The sequence below is a fragment of the Pelodiscus sinensis genome, chromosome 8 (assembly GCF_052426305.1).
Source record: "Pelodiscus sinensis isolate ZL-2025 chromosome 8, ASM5242630v1, whole genome shotgun sequence".
Classification (NCBI taxonomy): Eukaryota; Metazoa; Chordata; order Testudines; family Trionychidae; genus Pelodiscus; species Pelodiscus sinensis.
In genome coordinates this window covers 2,827,806-2,846,292 of record NC_143059.1, presented here as the reverse complement: position 1 = coordinate 2,846,292, position 18,487 = coordinate 2,827,806, and the positions used below count along the sequence as shown (strand labels likewise).

Here is an 18,487-nt window from a genome sequence, read left to right as displayed (position 1 = left end):
CTCTGACCACTGGAAACGCCAGTCCTCTCTCTGGCAGTGACGGTGGGTTGGAAATGAAGGAGCAGCAGAGGAAGAAATAAAAGGTGGTGGGGAGGGAAATAAAGGGAGAAATGAAAGGCAGGAGAAGAAAATAAAGGGAGCAAGGGAAGGAAAAAGCAGACGTGAAACACAGCGACAGATTGAGCTGGATTTTGCATAGTGATTTTTTTTCCTTCCAAACTTTGTTTTTTTTTTTTTTTTTTTTGTTATATTTTTTTTTTAAGAAAAATGAAAAAAATCCACCTAAAATAAACCAACTCCCAGGCTCCTGGGGAAGGAGCCTTCCACACTGTGGCTGTTCCCTCAGGTTCTGGGTTTGTGCTGTGCTTTATTGAACAGATAGTTTTGTTTTCAGTGAGCACAACAAGACTTGCACAGTACAGACAGCGCGTTCCTTATGTACAGGATGAGACGAGGCTGTTTTAATCACTACCATGATGAAGATGGAGATGAGCTTATATACAAGAGGAATTGCCTTCACATTACACACATTATCTTCCTACAAAGCAGCAATTGTTTTTGCAAATAACATAATATTAAATAATTGGTAGAATTTTTGTGTTTCCTGCATAGTCCAATCTAATGGAATCTATATGAATATTGATGGTTTTCGTCTGCATAATATCACCACATAAATCCCCGTGTCAGCTACTAGACTTTAGCTATAATACTGCTTTACAATGCATCCACCGACTGTAACTCAAAACAACCAACACAAGAAACTCTTTGGCAAATGTAATTCAGTACATTCGCATGGGGTTTTACGCGGGAGGTGGTGGAAGAGGAGAAGACTGCCTGGTCCTTTGCATATGACTCCGTCCTTCTGTTTTCCTGATCAACCCACTTGCTGTTCTTCTAATCTCTCCAGGCGAGCTCAGTGGAGGTGGGAAATTCCTATGCATCGGTAGTTAAACACTTAGGAATTTGCTCCTCTCAGCGTCACATCAAACCAGCCAAATCCTGCCTGCTCAGCCTCTCCCAGCTCTCTGCAAAACGCCATCGTAAGAGGGGTCGTTTCTCAGCAGCTAGCTGCTTTGGAACAGGGTTCCTGAATGGCAGATTGCCCAATGGGAGAGGTATCGGTCTCACGTGTTCCAGCCCCTGGGGTTATTTTAGTTGTCAGGGTTGGGATCAGAGACCTCTGGCCTTGACCGCATACTGGGTGAAGCTGGATTTCGGACAAGAGAGCAGAGGCATTATTGAGAGAACCAAATGTGGACTTCACTGCTTATGGCCCCGTCTTCATCTAGTAAGTGGGGACAAACCGAGGGGATGGTGGGGGGGGGGGGCAGGCCTTTTAAAATGATTAATCGGTGTCTCCGCTTTTCATTTGAGAGAGCCTGAGGCAATAGGCAAAATTCTGGAGCCAGTCCCATTGACATAAATCTGGATACATTCCATTGACTCCCATGAGTCCATCATGACTCCACTGATTTCATGGGCTCAGAGGAATGAGTCTGGAGCAACTCCATTGACTTAGCAGGGGCTGGAATAGCGGCTGACGTCACTGCAGTTGCTCAAGACTGACTTGCACCTGAGGAAGTGGTTTAGACCCATGGAAGCTTATGGGCAAATTGATCGGTTAGTCGCTAAGGCGCCACAGGACTCCCCGTTGTTTTAACAGACACCGACGAACAGGGCTCCCCCTCTGAGACATGCCAAGATTTGCCAGAACAGGTTTGAGGCCCTTATCGTCTGTGTAAACGGAAAGACGTAGCCGTCTGGGCCACCCCACGGCAGGAGACGCATCCGCGTGGCCTGCCGGAGCAGCGCAAGTGCTGACAGCAGCTCTGGGCGAGTGGGGTCTCTGGTGCCGCGACGGCCAGTTGCTGCCGATGGACATTTCACACATTCAGGCTAAGCCTGGAAGCGGAAAGCTGAGTCCGGACGCACATGTCGGTCAGAGGCTGGGAGCCAGGGGCTACAGCCAAACGCTGGCTGCAGAAATTGCTCCATGGCTCACATTTCCCCCCTCGGTGAGTTGACTCTCCTGCCTTTGTTCATGGACAGTGGCCCCCTCGTCTTACCCCAACCCTCTCTAGACAACAACGAGCATCTGCCTCTTGCTGCCCCGGAGTCTCACGCTAGCTGCCTTCCTGGTTTCTTTGACTGCCTTTTGGGGAGCGCCAGTCCAAAGAACGGGAGCCTCTGAAGCTGCCAGCAATGCAGGAGTACTGAGCACTTCCACCGACACTCAGCCTTTTGCAAGCCAGTGCTTGGCAATGCCATGGGAGCCAAAGAGGGCAGAGAACCACTACAGGGTCATTGCAAGAGCATTCAGGATTCGGGGGGTGAATATTAGGGTGTGTAACATGGGGTTGGGTTCAAGGGTAGGGCGAAGGAGATAGATGTTAGGGTGCAGACACAGCTAACTAAGTGTAAGAATTGGGGGGGTAGGGCATAGATAGCACGGATGTAGGTTTGGGGGGTTGGGAATTCAGAGTAGAGCACGTAACAGGGCTGTGGGACTGGTGTAGGGCACAGATATTAAGGTGGGTCAGAAGCAGGTGTGGGTGAAGGGAGCTGGTACAAGGTTTGGCGCAGGGGATCTAAGGAGTAGGGAACCAAGGAACAATCCAACTAGTTCTGAATTTGTCCGTCTCAGCTGTGTTGGCTGAAGGGCGATGGACCTGCATGAAACCCCACATGTTCCTTTCAAACAGAGCCCGAGACGGGGCTTGTTTTCTTTGTTTGCTGACAGCCGACATGGAAAAAGGAGACTTTCCACGAGGCGCAGTTTCTTGGCTGGTTGGTTTGGTCATTTTTTAAAATTTGTATTTGTTGCCAGCTGTGACTTGTCTACACTGCTCCCCAGAGAATGGGATTGGGATTAGGAAAAGAGGAGGTAATGAACAGAGCAGGCCTCCGATCCTCTCCACCGTCCCATTCTAGTGCAAAACAGAAAGGAAACGAAACCCAAGAGTGAAAGGGGAGCGTCAGACATCAGAGGAACTTGTCTGCCATTCGGGCGTGGGGATTTGGGTTTATTTTTGTAGGGTTTTTTTTTTTATTTCGTTTTTTTTTTGTTGATTTTTTTTTTTTTTTTTAGAAAATTGGGGATTTGTTCATTTTTTTCCCTTTTTACAGACCTTCATGACAAAGCATAAAAACACAGTTATATTTATATATCTATTTATATATTTCTTCATTTCCTCAGTCGGTTGGGTGATGTGGCTCCATCCTCCTGTCTGAGCTGATTGTGTGTCACAGAAGTTGTGGTTGTGAGTGTTTCAACCCAACGCTGGCCTGCTGGGTCACAACAGGCCGGGGGCGGCCTTCAAACGGCGCCTGAAGGGAGCCGAGGCATGGGGAGAAGAGGGCGGATGCAGCACAGAGAGCGACCCGGGGGTTGGAGGGGGGGGTGGAGAGTGTCACGCTGGGCCCTTCCGTGGCAAATGAGTTGGGGGCTGACACCCCCATGCTAGGCAGACCATTCCCTCGGGCCTCTGAGACAAGCTTGTCGATCAGCACGCTGAAGCATCCACCATGGAAGAAAGTTTCTCAAAGGGAACAATTGGTTGCAGGTGGCTCCTCCGCTGCCACTCCCTGGAGAGCAGGGTCCTGTATGAACAAGGGCTGCAGGCTGCATTGCTTGGACTCCCCTCAGGCTTCCCACGCGGGGGGCTTTGCGTGGCCGCGCGGTGCCGGGGATGGTCGGCAGGACGACAGCAGCCGGGGAGTCGCCACAGGCCCGTCCCATTGTCCACGGAAGCAGCCGGGCTGGGCGAGGGGAGGCGTATTTCTCAGTCCGGTCGGCCCGGCGCGTTCGGCGGGGAAGGAGGAGGAGAGCCGGGCGTGGAGGGGGGCGGAGACGTTCTCTTCACCCTTCCCGGGGCTGGAGAAAGTTGATCAGACAGGTACAATATGGAGGCCTAAGCTGTCGCCCTGCAGTTTCATGTGGTTTCCATGGTAACTAGTGGCGGTCATAGGCAGCGGCAGCAGTGGGAGGTGCAGCGCCTCGGGATGTGGCACTATAATAATAAGGGGAACCTGAAAGTTAACACAGGAGAAGAATGGACTGGTTGAAAGGACAAACAGGAACAAAAATAAATAAATGAAAAAGAAGACGAGAAGGAGGCAAAAGGAAAGAACAGGAGGAGCAGGGCTAAAACAAGGGGCATGCAGGCCGCCGCCACCGCCCCACCGCCGCCGCGCCGCCACACATTGTGCGCTGGGAAACCCTCTTTCCAGTAGACCTGCGGCTGTCGAGCGAGGGGCCAGGCCGCTGCCACCAGCGAGCGGAGGAAGCCGCAACCAACGGGATAAGATGGCGTGCTCTGCGCAGGTTGAACTGCGTGCGCCTCGCGTGCACGCCTGTTCCTGCTGGGCCCGAGCGAGCCCCCAGCCCCGGACTCTTTGGGCGGCACTGGGGGAATCAGGGAGGGGAGATCGGAGCGTATCACCCGGGAGCACCCTGTCCTGGAGCTGCAGAACGCATCGGTGGGAGGCCTTGGCCCACGGGACTGGAGCCATCTCCAAACGCAGCTGGGGGAGAAGCGAAGCAATCGCCCTTTGTTTCATCCCTTGGGATCGTGGCCACACTGGGGAGGGGAGCCCCCGGATGGCTATTGGAGGGGAGTGAAAAGGTGACGGACTTTTAAGATCACATGTGCTCTTAACAACGCGGGGAGAAAGTGTGCACCTATTACCCGGGTGCTAAACCGCAGTGACTACACAGTTAATAATCACCGTCGATTCATTTTACATACAACACATCTCCTCCTGTGCCCGCACAAGGAAATGCTGTGCGAGAAGACAGAGATTTAGGGCTTTTCTCCTCCTGCACCCCCCTCCCCCCTGATTTCATTTTTGTCTGTGAACATTAGGGGCATTGGACTGTCCAATCCCATGGCACAGACTCCACCAGCTGCCAACAAACATGGCCACATTGCCCCAAGGCCTGATCGCTCACCCATCTGAAATGGATTGTGGGCATTGCTCCTGGATCAGAATTTGCTGACTATCCTTGGAATTGACTGTGGGTACAGGCCCAATGTTCCCTCTAAGCTGGGCACTTGGGCAGCCGCCCAGGAGAGATTCAAATGTTTCCCAGCAGATTAGTAGAGTGCCCACACCCAGCAGCATGTGTTTCTACTAGTGGTGCACATTTGCACATGCCTGGGTGCACCTAACAAAATTTATTCCACCTACTGATGGAAAAATGAGAGGGAACATTGAGTACAGCTCATGGAGAAAGGAGAATCTGAAGTGGATTCCTGACCCCACCCAAAGTGGAGTCTTGGAGCAGCCTCAGGCTGGAAAAAAACAAATGCCATGAAAATACCCACGAGCGGGCAGACTGGGCAGGGTAGGGAAGGACTTCTAGCTTGGCCAGATACTTGCAGGCCCATTTCAGAAATCAAAGAAAGAAAGAAAAGAAAACAAAGAGACGTACAGAAGGCGCGTGAAGCTGAGAGTCGGGGGTCGGACAGGCAGGTACTCACTTAGTAACGCGGGGTTGCTGAATCGCCAGGCCTCATTGTAGGTCGTGTACTGAGGGTGACTGTAAGGGTTCCCCGAGAACTCGCTCCCTGCAAGAAACAAAGAGGGGAGTGAAAACAGTGGCAAAGACGTGTCTCTCCACTTCCCCGGAGCTGGTGCATAAGCCTGTCTGAGCCAGGCTACCTGGCCATACCAGTGGCAGCTAACGAGGGCAACAGAAGAATTCTTCTGCCAACCTAGTGCTGTCTACAAGGCTCAGCTTAACATGCTGCTCTGCCAGGTGGATTTTTCACATGCTTGACCAATGTCATTAAACTGACTTTCTAGTGCAGGCCAGGCCTGAGCAGAGGGGACTAGTTCGGCACCTCGGATTCCAAACAAATGCCAACCCCTCCATGAGCTTCCAACCCAGACACATGCAGCCTCGGAAGCCCCGGCAGATGGCCGGGAGATGGTCACAGCACCCATGCGCTAGAGAGGGTGGGTTACTGTGGCGGGCAGGCGGAGGGAGATGACACAGAGGCAGATTACCAAGCCCAGCCCCGCTGTAACCACTGAAATGAGCTACCCAGCAGAGAGATGCAGGGAGAAGTCGAACACAGAGGAGGAAAAGGCCCAGTAGGCAACATCTCTGCTCCGAGCTGGCTCATCTAGCATAGCCCAGGCCGCCGTGTGGCTGCGGAGGGAGCAAAAGTCTGAAATGTTAAAGCTTCTCTCTCTCTCCTGTGTTGTCATCCTGAACTGTTTACAGTGATCCCGAGCCACAGGTTAAGTAGAGGAGAAAGAGCCCCACTCTGGCGCAGCCATGGGGAGCCGGGAGGAGGGAGGGCAGCCCCTGGAAACGGTGTTTATTGACGAGGAGGGAAAGCATGCATGCAGCAGGATAATGAGCTTTGGAGCTCAACTGTGACCAAGAGGAACTGAGCTATTGCCTTCCCGATCGCTAATGAAACAAGTGTAATTTCCTCATCAGCATTGGATTCTGTGTAATGCTCCCCCCGTTGCTGCTACCAGCCCATTGCAGGCTCCACGCTGCTCCCTTTAAACCCCTTCCCCTTTTGCAAGGCCCTCCAGAGGGTTGGCTGGCAGAGCGACTCCAGCTGGCAGAGGGGTTGAGGCTGGTGCTGATGGCTTCTCCAAGACGGGGAAGCGAGACAGGAGGCCTAGAGAAGCAAGCCTGGATCGTGCATAATAGTAGTCTAATGTCTGATTAATCCTCCTTTGAATGCCCTATCCCCCTTCGCAGGGAAGTGCACTGGCTTCCATCCATCTCTACAGCCTATGTGCTGAGCTGCAGCTGTGATGTGTGTGCAGACAGGTGACTGCAAATTCAGGACCCATCCCAAGGCAGCATCTGCAGGAGCCAAAGGGCGACACGCACCCCAGATGCCTGTGTGTCTTTAAGGGAGGCAAACACCAGCGCGACCCCACGGATGCCAGGGATCAGAGAGATGCATTTAGCTAGCGAGGGTCGGCATTGTGAGACGGAATCGCTCTCCCTCTCCAAATGCTACTTCCACTGCGTTGGAATATTGCATGGAATGTGCACATTCCAAGGGAATTTTCAACCCACACGATTCGAAACAATTCAGAACTGAGGATTTGGTTTAGACTTCCTTGGCTTTGGTTTCCGCTTTCTTGTTTTGTTCAACTTCCTTCTTTTGTTTCATTTTGTTCTGACATATTCTGTTACTGAATCGAAGCCTATTGCTCTTATCAAAATGTTTCGTTTCCATGTCGCGACGCCACCAAGTATTTCAAGATTTTGATGTTTGGTCCCAGTTTGAGACAAAAACCAAGTTTTTGAATCGTTGGAATTTCCTGCAGAACAGAAACTCCACGGGTGTCTCTTTTGGAGCCTGAATGCCATCCAGTGACTCAGAACCCTTTTTTTGGCAGAGGTCTGGGTTGCTCCTTATGAGTCAGTTCTTTCGGCCATCCACCTGCATCTGCTATCCAGCCAGAGTGTCACAGCTCTGCTCTGCCATCTGCATCCTGGCAGCTCACACGGGAACCAGGAAACGACGGAGTACCCCAAATGGCGATCACCTAGCTTCATAGTCCCCAAAGAGGAGTGGATGTTCAGAGCAACTGGGCAGTGCGGCTCTCTGGCATCTCGCACATCCCAGGACGGTGTTCTCTGATTAGTCAAATTGAACAGGTAGGAGAGACATGATGATCTAGACGGTGCTTGGTCCTGCTGGGAGGGCAGTGGCCTGGACGTGCTGGCCTTTCGAGGTTCCTTCAATCCTAGGATTCCATGCTACTATAATTCGAACTCTCTCTTGCAGACTTCCTGCTTCAGACAGACTGAAAGGATTCCCTGCTATTTGCATCCAAGTCTCTAGATGTTTGCACTTCGCATTCCCCACTATCTTACATGCTACGGGACACAGTTTATGTTGGCTCCGGTTGACTGGACTATATGAGTTGGCAGAGCAGTAGCCCATCCATCTGGTCCAGTATGCTGTGCCGTCTTCTGGTACTTCATGGGGAGATGTCAGAGACACCACAGCATGTCCAAGCAGGCTACAGGAAAAACTTCCTCCTAACCCTCACGTCGGATTAAGCTGCAACATGGCCGGATTGTCATTATCAGAAGGGCGCCTATTTGGCTCGAATAACCTCTTTCATGATGCAGCCTTCCCCCCTTAATTTCCTGCTTCTGTTCTTTGTTGTTATGTCTGAATGCCCTCGGTGTGCCTATTGTCAGGTGGCTAAGTAGCCTCCACTCTGAGGAGCTGAATTCCCTTCACTTTGACTCTCGGGCTTCCTCGTGGCTGTCGAATGCACCTTTTCTGAAGAGGGCTGTCCCAGGGCTAGTTTGTGCTATGATCCCTGCCACGAGGATGTTGAGTTTCATTGTCCAGTGGTCATTATGGAGAATTACTCCCTACACCCACTCCTGTGGGTTACTGAGGGTTTGTCTACGCTGCACAAAGAGAAGTGTTCTTAGTTTGGGGTAAAATGGCAATGAAGGCCCGGCAATGCTGCTTTAAGCACACACTGGTTATACACTTGAAATATGCAGTGAGCTGAACTCATCCCTTATGACTGGGTTTTGACTGTTATCTGGCACATTAGTGTTCCCCTCAGCCCCAAGCCAGCTGGACCAAGTCAGCCCCCGGCGCCGCGTAGAGCATACTTGGGGCTGCTCTAAATGACACCAGTGTTGTGCCACTTGGAGATTTCAACACACAGATTGTCAGTGAGGCAAGTTTTCAGCCTCTCTGCACTGCTGGAGTGGTGCAAAGGAGCCGGAGTGGGAGCTAGAATCTGGCCCTATGACTTTTCCTGAACCCATAACCCTACTGGTATATCCTTAGGTGGTTATCTTGGGGCTGTGGGTAGTTTGTGAGCCCTGGGCAGAGACCACTGCTACTAGCCAGTACCTCTAGGGATGTAAGCAGGGAGGAGTCTGTTCAAGATCTTAGAGCTCAAACTTGCAAACATTGATCATGAGTGGCAGTATTCACTAGCAATGCCCCCCTGCCATGTCTATTGGCCAAACCGGACAGTCTCTGTGCCAAGGGTAAGTTGTCCCAAGTCAGACACCAGGAATGGGAACACACACACACCTGGAGGAGAACACTTTAACCTGCCTGGGCACTCACTCCCGGATTTCAAAGTAGCCGTTCTCCAACAAAGGAATTTCACAAGCCAATTGCACAGAGAGGGTGCGGAATTGATCTTTGTCTGCAAATTTGACACTGTTTCCCTGGGCTTGAACAAAGACATGAACTGGCTGTCGCATTATAAAGCCAGCCTGCCCTGCATTTAGCACCTCGTTTTTACATCAAAAGCTGGGACACTTCCAGCTCGCTCAATTAGCCTCATTAGCACTGGTCCTACAGGTGACAGGTACTTTTCCCTTCCCGTTACAAAGTCTGCGTTTCTGTTATCCCTCTCATCTGAAGAGGTAGGCTTTGCCCATGAAAGCTCGTGACATTGTGTATTTGTGTTAGTCTCAAAGGTGCCACGGGACAGCTCGTTGTTTCTAAGTGTTCACTATTGAGAGTAGCCCCATGGACTAGCAGTAAGATCAACAGTGTTTGCCAGATTGGACTCCGAACTAGCTATTCCTGGGGCCTTGGCCAAAGAGAAGGTGGGCAAAAGGTTCTTTGCAAGGCCAGGCTTTGGGTAGCACTGTGCCCACTCATGGCTGTAGATATTAAGTTACCCCTGGCATCTGCTCCTAAGCTGTCCTGGGCTTTGGAAAAACCTTGTTACCCTAGGCAGGGGGGTAGTTCATTATCCTGAGCTGTCAGCAGCGGATAATAATTTACATGGACAGTAGGGAGTTAATTGCCCTAGTGAATGAATAGGAAGGTTAATTAATTACCATAGGTTATAGATAGCTAGTTGCCCTGTGCTGTGATGAATCACATTCCGTGGGCAGTGGGTAGCAAGCGATGTTTGACTGTGAGCTGTGGGTAGCTAGTTACCATGGCCTGTAAGCACATGGCTGCTCCTCTACGGACAGGCAGGACCTGAGCGGCAGCAGGGACGGACGTACTGCTGGGAGGGACACAGAGCTTTAGGAGGCAACTCGAGCAGAACGACCAAGGCCTACATCTGGCTAAGCGAAGTACCGATGCTGCCGGCGCTGACTTACCGGGAACCATCCCTGCGAGAGTGGAGGTCGGGTAGCTGCCCTGGCCAGTCGGCGGCACATGGGGCGGGTAGCCGGGCAGGGTGGTGCTCGCCATGTCACGACCTGGGGAGAGAAGCAAGTGGGAGTGGAGGAGGAGCAGTGACCTGAGCAGAGCTCCGATAGCGCAGAGCTGGCATCTCCAGGAGCCGCTTGCTTCATTTCATCCCGCTGATCGCACCGAGGCCAGCTGCGCAGTGTGACTCTATTTACCTGGTATAGCCCCCCCACAGTCACACCTGGGACTAGCCCCCCTCAGTCTAACTTGGGTATAGCCCCCCACACAGTCACACCTGGGTATAGGCCCCCCTCACATTCACACTTGGGTATAGCACCCCCCCCACAGTCACACCTGGGTATAGGCCCCCCTCACATTCACACTTGGGTATAGCGCCCACCCCCCCCACCCCCCCACAGTCACACCTGGGTATAGGCCCCCCTCACATTCACACTTGGGTATAGCACCCCCCCCACAGTCACACCTGGGTATAGGCCCCCCTCACATTCACACTTGGGTATAGCGCCCACCCCCCCCACAGTCACACCTGGGTATAGGCCCCCCTCACATTCACACTTGGGTATAGCGCCCCCCCCCACAGTCACACCTGGGTATAGCGCCCACCCCCCCCCCCCACAGTCACACCTGGGTATAGGCCCCCCTCACATTTACACTTGGGTATAGCGCCCACCCCCCCACAGTCACACCTGGGTATAGGCCCCCCTCACATTCACACTTGGGTATAGCGCCCACCCCCCCACAGTCACACCTGGGTATAGGCCCCCCTCACATTCACACTTGGGTATAGCGCCCACCCCCCACAGTCACACCTGGGTATAGCGCCCACCCCCCCCCCACAGTCACACCTGGGTATAGGCCCCCCTCACATTCACACTTGGGTATAGCGCCCACCCCACCACAGTCACACCTGGGTATAGGCCCCCCTCACATTCACACCTGGGTATAGCGCCCACCCCTCCACAGTCACACCTGGGTATAGGCCCCCCTCACATTCACACTTGGGTATAGCGCCCACCCCCCACAGTCACACCTGGGTATAGGCCCCCCTCACATTCACACTTGGGTATAGCGCCCACCCCCCCACAGTCACACCTGGGTATAGGCCCCCCTCACATTCACACTTGGGTATAGCGCCCACCCCCCCACAGTCACACCTGGGTATAGGCCCCCCTCACATTCACACTTGGGTATAGCACCCACCCCCCCACAGTCACACCTGGGTATAGGCCCCCCTCACATTCACACTTGGGTATAGCGCCCACCCCCCCACAGTCACACCTGGGTATAGGCCCCCCTCACATTCACACTTGGGTATAGCGCCCACCCCCCACACAGTCACACCTGGGTATAGCGCCCACCCCCCACAGTCACACCTGGGTATAGGCCCCCCTCACATTCACACTTGGGTATAGCGCCCACCCCACCACAGTCACACCTGGGTATAGGCCCCCCTCACATTCACACCTGGGTATAGCGCCCCCCCCACCCCTCACACAGTCACACCTGGGTATAGGCCCCCCTCACATTCACACTTGGGTATAGCGCCCACCCCCCACAGTCACACCTGGGTATAGGCCCCCCTCACATTCACACTTGGGTATAGCGCCCACCCCCCCCACAGTCACACCTGGGTATAGGCCCCCCTCACATTCACACTTGGGTATAGCGCCCCCCCCCCCCCCCACAGTCACACCTGGGTATAGGCCCCCCTCACATTCACACTTGGGTATAGCGCCCACCCCCCACAGTCACACATGGGCATAGTCCCCCCAGGGGCAGATATAGGGAAGGGTGAACGGGGCGGCCGCCCCGGGCCCCGCACTTCAGAAAGCCCCGCGCATGCGCCGTGGTAAAGGGGGGCCCCGCGGAATTATGCTGCCCGGGGCCCCGCAAAACAGTCATCTGCCCCTGAGTCCCCCCTTACATTCACACTTGGGTATAGCGCCCCCCCCCCCACAGTCACACCTGGGTATAGGCCCCCCTCACATTCACACTTGGGTATAGGCCCCCCTCACATTCACACTTGGGTATAGCACCCCCCCCCCCACAGTCACACCTGGGTATAGGCCCCCCTCACATTCACACTTGGGTATAGCACCCCCCCCCCCCCCCCATTCACACTTGGGTATAGCGCCCCCACATTCACACCCATGTATAGGGCCCTCCCCCCCCCCCCCCCCCCCCCGTAGTTCAGAGATCTAAATTGTGGCTACAGCCTAGCACCCATGGCTGCTTGTGCCCTCAAGAATGGCGGCCGGTGCCTGGATATCTGGAGAAGCCAGCGTGCTGGGGTCAGGCCCATCCACGTTCGACCTGCAGACCCCCTGCCCTCCCACGCGTGTGCATGGCGGGTGTTGCCACGGGCAGGTGAGTCAGCCTGCCTGAGCTTGGCTTGCGCAGAGCGTTAGGCACGTGATAGGCGGCAAAGTCTTTCAGACTCTCCCACCACTGGGATGGGCCTTGCCGACATCAAGCAGCCAAACCGATGCTCGGGGAGCAGGGGGGGGGCCTGTCTGGGAAAGGGCCGAGAGTCTGCCTGGGGGTGCTGCTTGTTCCGAGCGCACCATGACATCCCAAAGCTGTCTGCCGCCGCCGCGCGTCTCTCTCAGGCCGGCCTGCTGGCTCCAAAGGCAAATGCACTATGGAGGGTCTGTCTCCCCCAGGGGACTGGAATTGGGATGGCCAGCAAAGAGCCCTGAGCATCAGGCCCCAGCCACTGTACCAAGTGCACGGGGATCTAGCGGGATCACTCCCTGCCTCCCTAGCCTGGCATTTGCACGGCTGCCCAGCAGCAGAGAAGCAGAGCGTCTCCCGCAGGCCTGGGGAAGAGCAGCCCTTCCAAACCAGGCTTCATTAGCCACCCCAGGACAGATGAGCGGCAGGCATCTGCAGGTCTCTCTTCCCCAGGATCGCACGGCAGGCGTGGCTGGCACCCAGGCAGAGAGAGGGGCAGGGAGCAGGCAGAGGGACTCGTGGGTGGGCAGGAGCGAGGGGTGTTGTGGGCAGAGGTTAATCCTGTTTGCACAGCCCCCGGGCACATGGGGTTTCTCCAGTCCCTGCTCTGCTTTATTTCTCTCTTAAAGCATTGCCTTTTCGGCTCTAATCCCTCTAAACCGCGACATTTTTCAGGCGCTCTGTGTAAGTGAAACCCTAATCTCTGGTAAAACAGCCTGCTTAAGCTGCCGCGGCGTTAGGCCAATCGGAGCCAGCCCCTGGATTTCCTCTCTGCCCAGCCGCCGCACTGAGGATTTCAGCTTGAAAGGCTGGCTAAAGCCCTCGCAACGGGAACAACAGCGCCAGGCCTTGCCCTGCAAAGCCGGGCGGGGTGAAGGGCCCCGCAGCTATTTGTCCCCGTGTTCGGAGGTGGGTCAAGCCCCCGCCAGACGAGCAATGGAGATGATCCTGGCCCCCGTCGCACTCATCGCGGCTTAGGAAGGAAAATTCCTCCCACCTCTCCAAGGGAGGAGGGCGCAGGCGTGGAGAGCGGCCCTGCCCGGGTGACGGGGACGCAGATTTACCAAAGACCTGCCTCCGGTGCGTGGAGGGAATGATCACAGAGCCCGGGCCAGCATCCGTCTGTCTGTCCGCACGAGGAAACTGCCTGGGTGTAACTCACTGGCGACGCAGCCCCAACCCGTCCGCACGCCCGTCGCCATGTGCTCTAACCCAGCGCTGAATAAGAGAACCCGTGTGTCTGCAACATAGGTCCTAGGAACCTCTCTCTCTCACGTGCACGCCCCCCTCCCCAGCACCCAGACCAGACGCCCGTTTTTCATGCCAACCCATCCCAAACGTCAGGGGCAGATTCAGCCTGCCTAGAACCACAGAGCCAGCAGGCTGGAAGAGACCCCAGGGGGTCATCGAGTCCAGCCCCCTGGCATTTCAGGTAAAAGGAGGCCGAGCTCTCCCTGCGTCTCCTCCTGCACACCCGCATCCTGGCAGCGAGCCGTGGGGCTGCATCGCGCTGGCTGGTGTCTCTCGTCGGGAGGGGCTGTCCCTCGGTACTACTGCATTGGGGACCCCGGCGGTATCTGTCAATGTCTTATTACTATGGAAATTGACCAGCGATCGAATCAAAAATGAAACAGCTTGTGCCCCCTCCCCAGAAGTGGAGCCAATCCTCTGCCAGGCCCCCTGCACCCTGTGAAGGACACTCCATGTCCTGATGCTGCCCAGAGTCATGGGGGGGGAATTTTGGGGGGTCAGGGGCGTGGAGAGGGGTACCTACAAGGATGCTTATTAGTGGCAGAGCAGCAGAGAACGAAATATCTTCCCCACGTCAGCTCCTCTCTCTGCCCCGCGCTGGCTGAGTCGTGGCTGGGTTCCTTCCCGTCGAACGCTGTCCTCCGTTATCCGGCAGGCAGACGGGACTGGTGATCTCCGGCCAAAATTCCCCCCACGAATTTGGCCAGACACCAGAAGAAGATTCACAGCTTTGGGCTCCTTCGGAGACTCGTCTCGACTTTTCTCGCCCTCTCTGCGGCTGCTGACGGTGGGCAAGGCAGGCATAAGCAGGAGGCATAAGCTGCCGGTTTTCCTGGGGGACAAGCTAGCTGCCTCGGGGGGTTCTTTTTGTCCCACCAGATGAGGAAGGCAGTTCCTGGATGGCACATCCCAGCTTAGGGGATCACATCCAGCCCAGGTTGGTAGAGCTCAAAAGTCCCTGTCATTTGATGATGGCCGTTGACTGACTCTGGTGTAAAATCGATCGGTGTGTCCGTGTCACAGTCGCCATCACAGGCGGCGTCTCTCGCGGGCAGCCTCTTAAGACAAGCCTCAGACCGACATAATCTTCCCCCTTTGAGGTGGCCGCTGGGGGTCGGGTGAGGTGCATTTTCAGGGTGTTCCCGGCGCTGAGGGCAAACTCCTCTAGGAGGTCGGTTCATGGCCCACTCCAGCCCCTTTAGCGGAAAGGTGGGATCGTCTCTTGCAGGTCCAGCTACCTTATCCCGGCCATCTGCCTTCCACACCCGAGATTCACTGAGAGCTTCCTCTTCAAAAGACTTGCCTCCTTCCTCCTCAACACAATGATTCTCAAGCAACCTGTCCCAGGAAGCTTGGACCCAGCTCCTCCGATTCCTGTCCCCTCCCTGCCATTGCTAAGCTGTCTGACCAGCCCGCCCTTCTCCCCTCGGCTCTTAGGTAAGAGAGAGCATCTCTGGCTGGGCTGGGAAGCAAGGCCTGCTGAGAGAGCTATTGCTAGCGGCCCGTCGCTGTTGGAGAAGGAGCCTGGGCTGGTTGTGGCTCCCCAAGGGCCAACCAGATATCTCAGATCTCAGGGCCGTTTTCTCTTGCGCCCTTGATCTGCTCTGGCTCTCGGCTCTTGACCTAAGTGGGCACATTCCCCGGCTGCAGGCTGGGCTCCTCTCAGCTCGGTCTCCCTGCGGCCGGAGGAGCAGCATTCCCAATCACGAGCTCTCTTCCCAGGGCTTGCAGCAGCTCCAGGAGTCTCTGCCGTATGCCTCTCGGTGACAGCCGTTCAGGGCGGGCACTGGCTATGCAATTCTGAGCCGTCGGTGCCAGGAGCTGCAGCCGAGCGGGCGACCTCTTTCTGTCTCTTTCTCTGGCCTCTGCCATCTACGAAGCACCCTCCTATGGGCAGCAGCTAATTGCAGAGGGCGTTTAGGGCAGCTCACTCAGTCCCTGAGCAGAATTGTTCCCCAGAGCCAGCAGTGAGAGGAGACTGGGGACTCCTCACCTGCCCAAGCGCGGAGAAGGGGAGGTTACTCCAGGGAGCGCGCCGCCTCACTGCAACCCCTGCCGATTGCATTGTCTCAGGTGGCTCGCCCAGGCCACGGAAGCACAGACCCAGTCTCTCCCCACGCCCTTGGAGAGACTGCTTGTAACCCGAGCTCACTGTTTCACTCAGCTTGCTGGCGTGGCCAAGCCAGGAGCTGAAGGTGCGTGCTGCAGCCGGGAGACCCATTGCAACAGGTGGTGAGTTCTACTTCCTGAAACGTGGCTCATCACAAGCGCCGCGCTGGGCCTCCAGGAAGCAGCTCAGTGCATGTGGTTTTGCTCCAGATCGGGACAGGACCCTGGGTCTCTCTTATGCTTGTTCCATCCTCTCTCCCTCTTTGCCTTTCCGCTGATGCACAAGGCCTTGAGGAAGGTGAATGAGACTTTAGGGCACGGGCACGTTTCTGGGAGCACGTCCTGAGTTGGTCCTCAGGCCTGGCTGCTCTGGGTGCTATTTGTTCTTCTGAGGACAGGCCTTTCCCAGGGAGAGCAAAGGGTTTTCCAGGAGAGTCGCCGGCCCCAGGCTTGGTGGCTTGGCTGGTGGCAACCCAGGGATGCAAAGACACCTGCTTCCGTCCATACTCACTACCCGATCGCAGCAGTATCTTGGCATCCTCCGGGTCGGAAGACTAACAGGGGTGCTTCTCCGGTCCAGTGCGTGGCAAAGCATTTGAAACTAGCGGTTTGCCCCTTTGCCTGGGCCATCGCTTAGTCTAGTTTGCAGGTGGCTGCAGTCAAGGTTCATTTAACTGACACTGCTCTTTTCTAGGAGAAAACGAAGGGGAATTGTTTTCCTTTCTGTGACTGCAGACAAACATTAAAGGGCCATCTCCAGATACAGCCGCCTGTGAAACAGCATGTTCGCAAGGAAGCTTGCAAGCCCTCTGTAAGTGCCCACTGGGTTTTAATTCCCTCAAGAGGGGCCTTCTCCTACCTCTGATGTCTATCCTGTTGGCTAGCCCTCTCTGATTGACCTGGAGGACCTCCGTTGTGATATTGCGCTATTGCAGAAAGTGGCTTCAGAATGCCATCTCCATACACCCTGCTGTCCTCAGGTGCACATGTTGCAAAGGGGGGAGACTTTCCTCCATGTGATGGATGTTCAGGAGGGCCCTTAACTTTTGTTTTGGTGGCATTAAGGCCTTGGTAAGCACCCTGGCTTCACTGAACAGTTCCACCTCCCATTACCAGCACTCCCAGAAACATTCAGCTTTCCTCTGCTCCCGTCTTGAGGATGATAACTCGTTAGTTTCCAAGAATGGGGATCTGGGGAAGCCACTGATGATGGATGAGAGCGAGCTGATGGACTTCTCTGGGGTTATGTTCCCGGTGCACACTCGTCTCTTCTACTGGCTTTCAGAGGTGCTGCGAACAAGGGAGACGGGCTGTCCCTGCACCCTTGGTTTCAACACTTCCGTGCACATGCACTGAGACCCCAAATTTGGGTTAGGCCCCAACTTTGTTAACAATCCCCTGGGTAGGGCACAACCCCATGGGGGGAACAACAGTCTCCCTGGTTGTCACCAGCATGTAAAGAACTTTCTGTCCCATTGTGCTCTGGCTGCTCCCGAGTTGGCCAAGGGACATGGTGGATTCTCCATCACTTGAAGTCTTTGACTCAGGACGGGAGCCCTTGCTAAAATCAACGCTCGAGCTCAGCCACGAGGTCTGGGCTGGATGCAGGGATCGCTGGGTGAGGTTCTCTGGCCTTCTAGGATGCAGGAGGTCGGACGATATGATCAGAAATGTCCCGTTTGGCCTTAAACTCTATGAAAATTGGCAGACCGGCATTAGCCACCTCACCTCCTAGTCAGAGGAGGGGCCGGACCCTCCCGCCATCTGATTCTTTCTGCAGGCCTCAGAGAGACCGTCCCCTGGTCTGAGCAGGCTGGCACCCGGGGCGAGCCGGCCCCTCCCAAACTGGCCAGAGCCGAACAGGAAGCAGCACTCTGCTCTGAGCGTAACGTGTTCGGTGTTCAGAGGCATCGCCCTTCCCACAAGAGGGATGGTGCATGCTGGGAGTCCCAGAGACGCCCAACAGTACAGGAGCAGAGGCTCCTTCAGGTCTGGGTGACCCCACAGTCCCTTTCACTCCCCTCCCAGCCTTATAAGCCTCCCAAGGCATAAGAACCAGGGGTCACCAAATGAAATGAACAGGCAGCAGGTTTAAAACAACCCAGAGGCAGCATTTCTTCACCCCACGCACAGTCAACCTGTGGAACTCCTCGCCAGAGGAGGCTGTGAAGACCAGGACTTGAACAGGGTTTAAAAAAGAACTAGCTAAATCCATGGAGGTTAGGTCCATCAATGGCTACGAACCAGGATGGGTTGGTGTCCCTAGCCTCTGTCAGAGGCTGAAAACGGGAGCCAGGGAAGGGATCTCTTGATGGTTCCCTCCCTCTGGGCACCTGGCATTGGCCACTTTCGGCAGACAGGACACTGGGCTGGACGGACCTTTGGTCTGGCCGTTCCTATGAGGCCTGGCCCTCATCCTAGTGGTCATCCCCATGTGGCAGACTGGGAAATGGAGACACTGGAACATCACATGACTTGCCCAACTTTGCATGCTCAGAGTGAAATTCTGGCTCCACCGAAAA

At 55.1% G+C, this 18,487-nt stretch overlaps 1 protein-coding gene across 8 annotated transcripts in view; it reads right to left on the bottom strand.

Moving 5' to 3' along the window:
- Positions 1-220: 220 nt before the first annotated feature.
- Positions 221-18,487, bottom strand: part of PAX2 (paired box 2) — an 88,918-nt gene continuing 70,651 nt past the window's right edge. For 4 of the 8 annotated variants that reach the window (XM_075934575.2, XM_075934573.2, XM_075934574.2 and 1 more), the window contains 3 exons: positions 10,097-10,198; positions 5,484-5,570; positions 221-4,010 (listed from right to left, as the gene is read on the bottom strand). In XM_075934575.2, coding sequence (XP_075790690.1) covers positions 3,889-4,010; positions 5,484-5,570; positions 10,097-10,198 — 311 coding nt within the window. In that variant the 3' untranslated portion in view covers positions 221-3,888. Of the gene's footprint in view, positions 4,030-5,483; positions 5,571-10,096; positions 10,199-18,487 lie in introns of all 8 variants that reach the window. The other 4 variants (XM_075934579.2, XM_075934582.2, XM_075934580.2 and 1 more) reach the window with 1 other exon arrangement.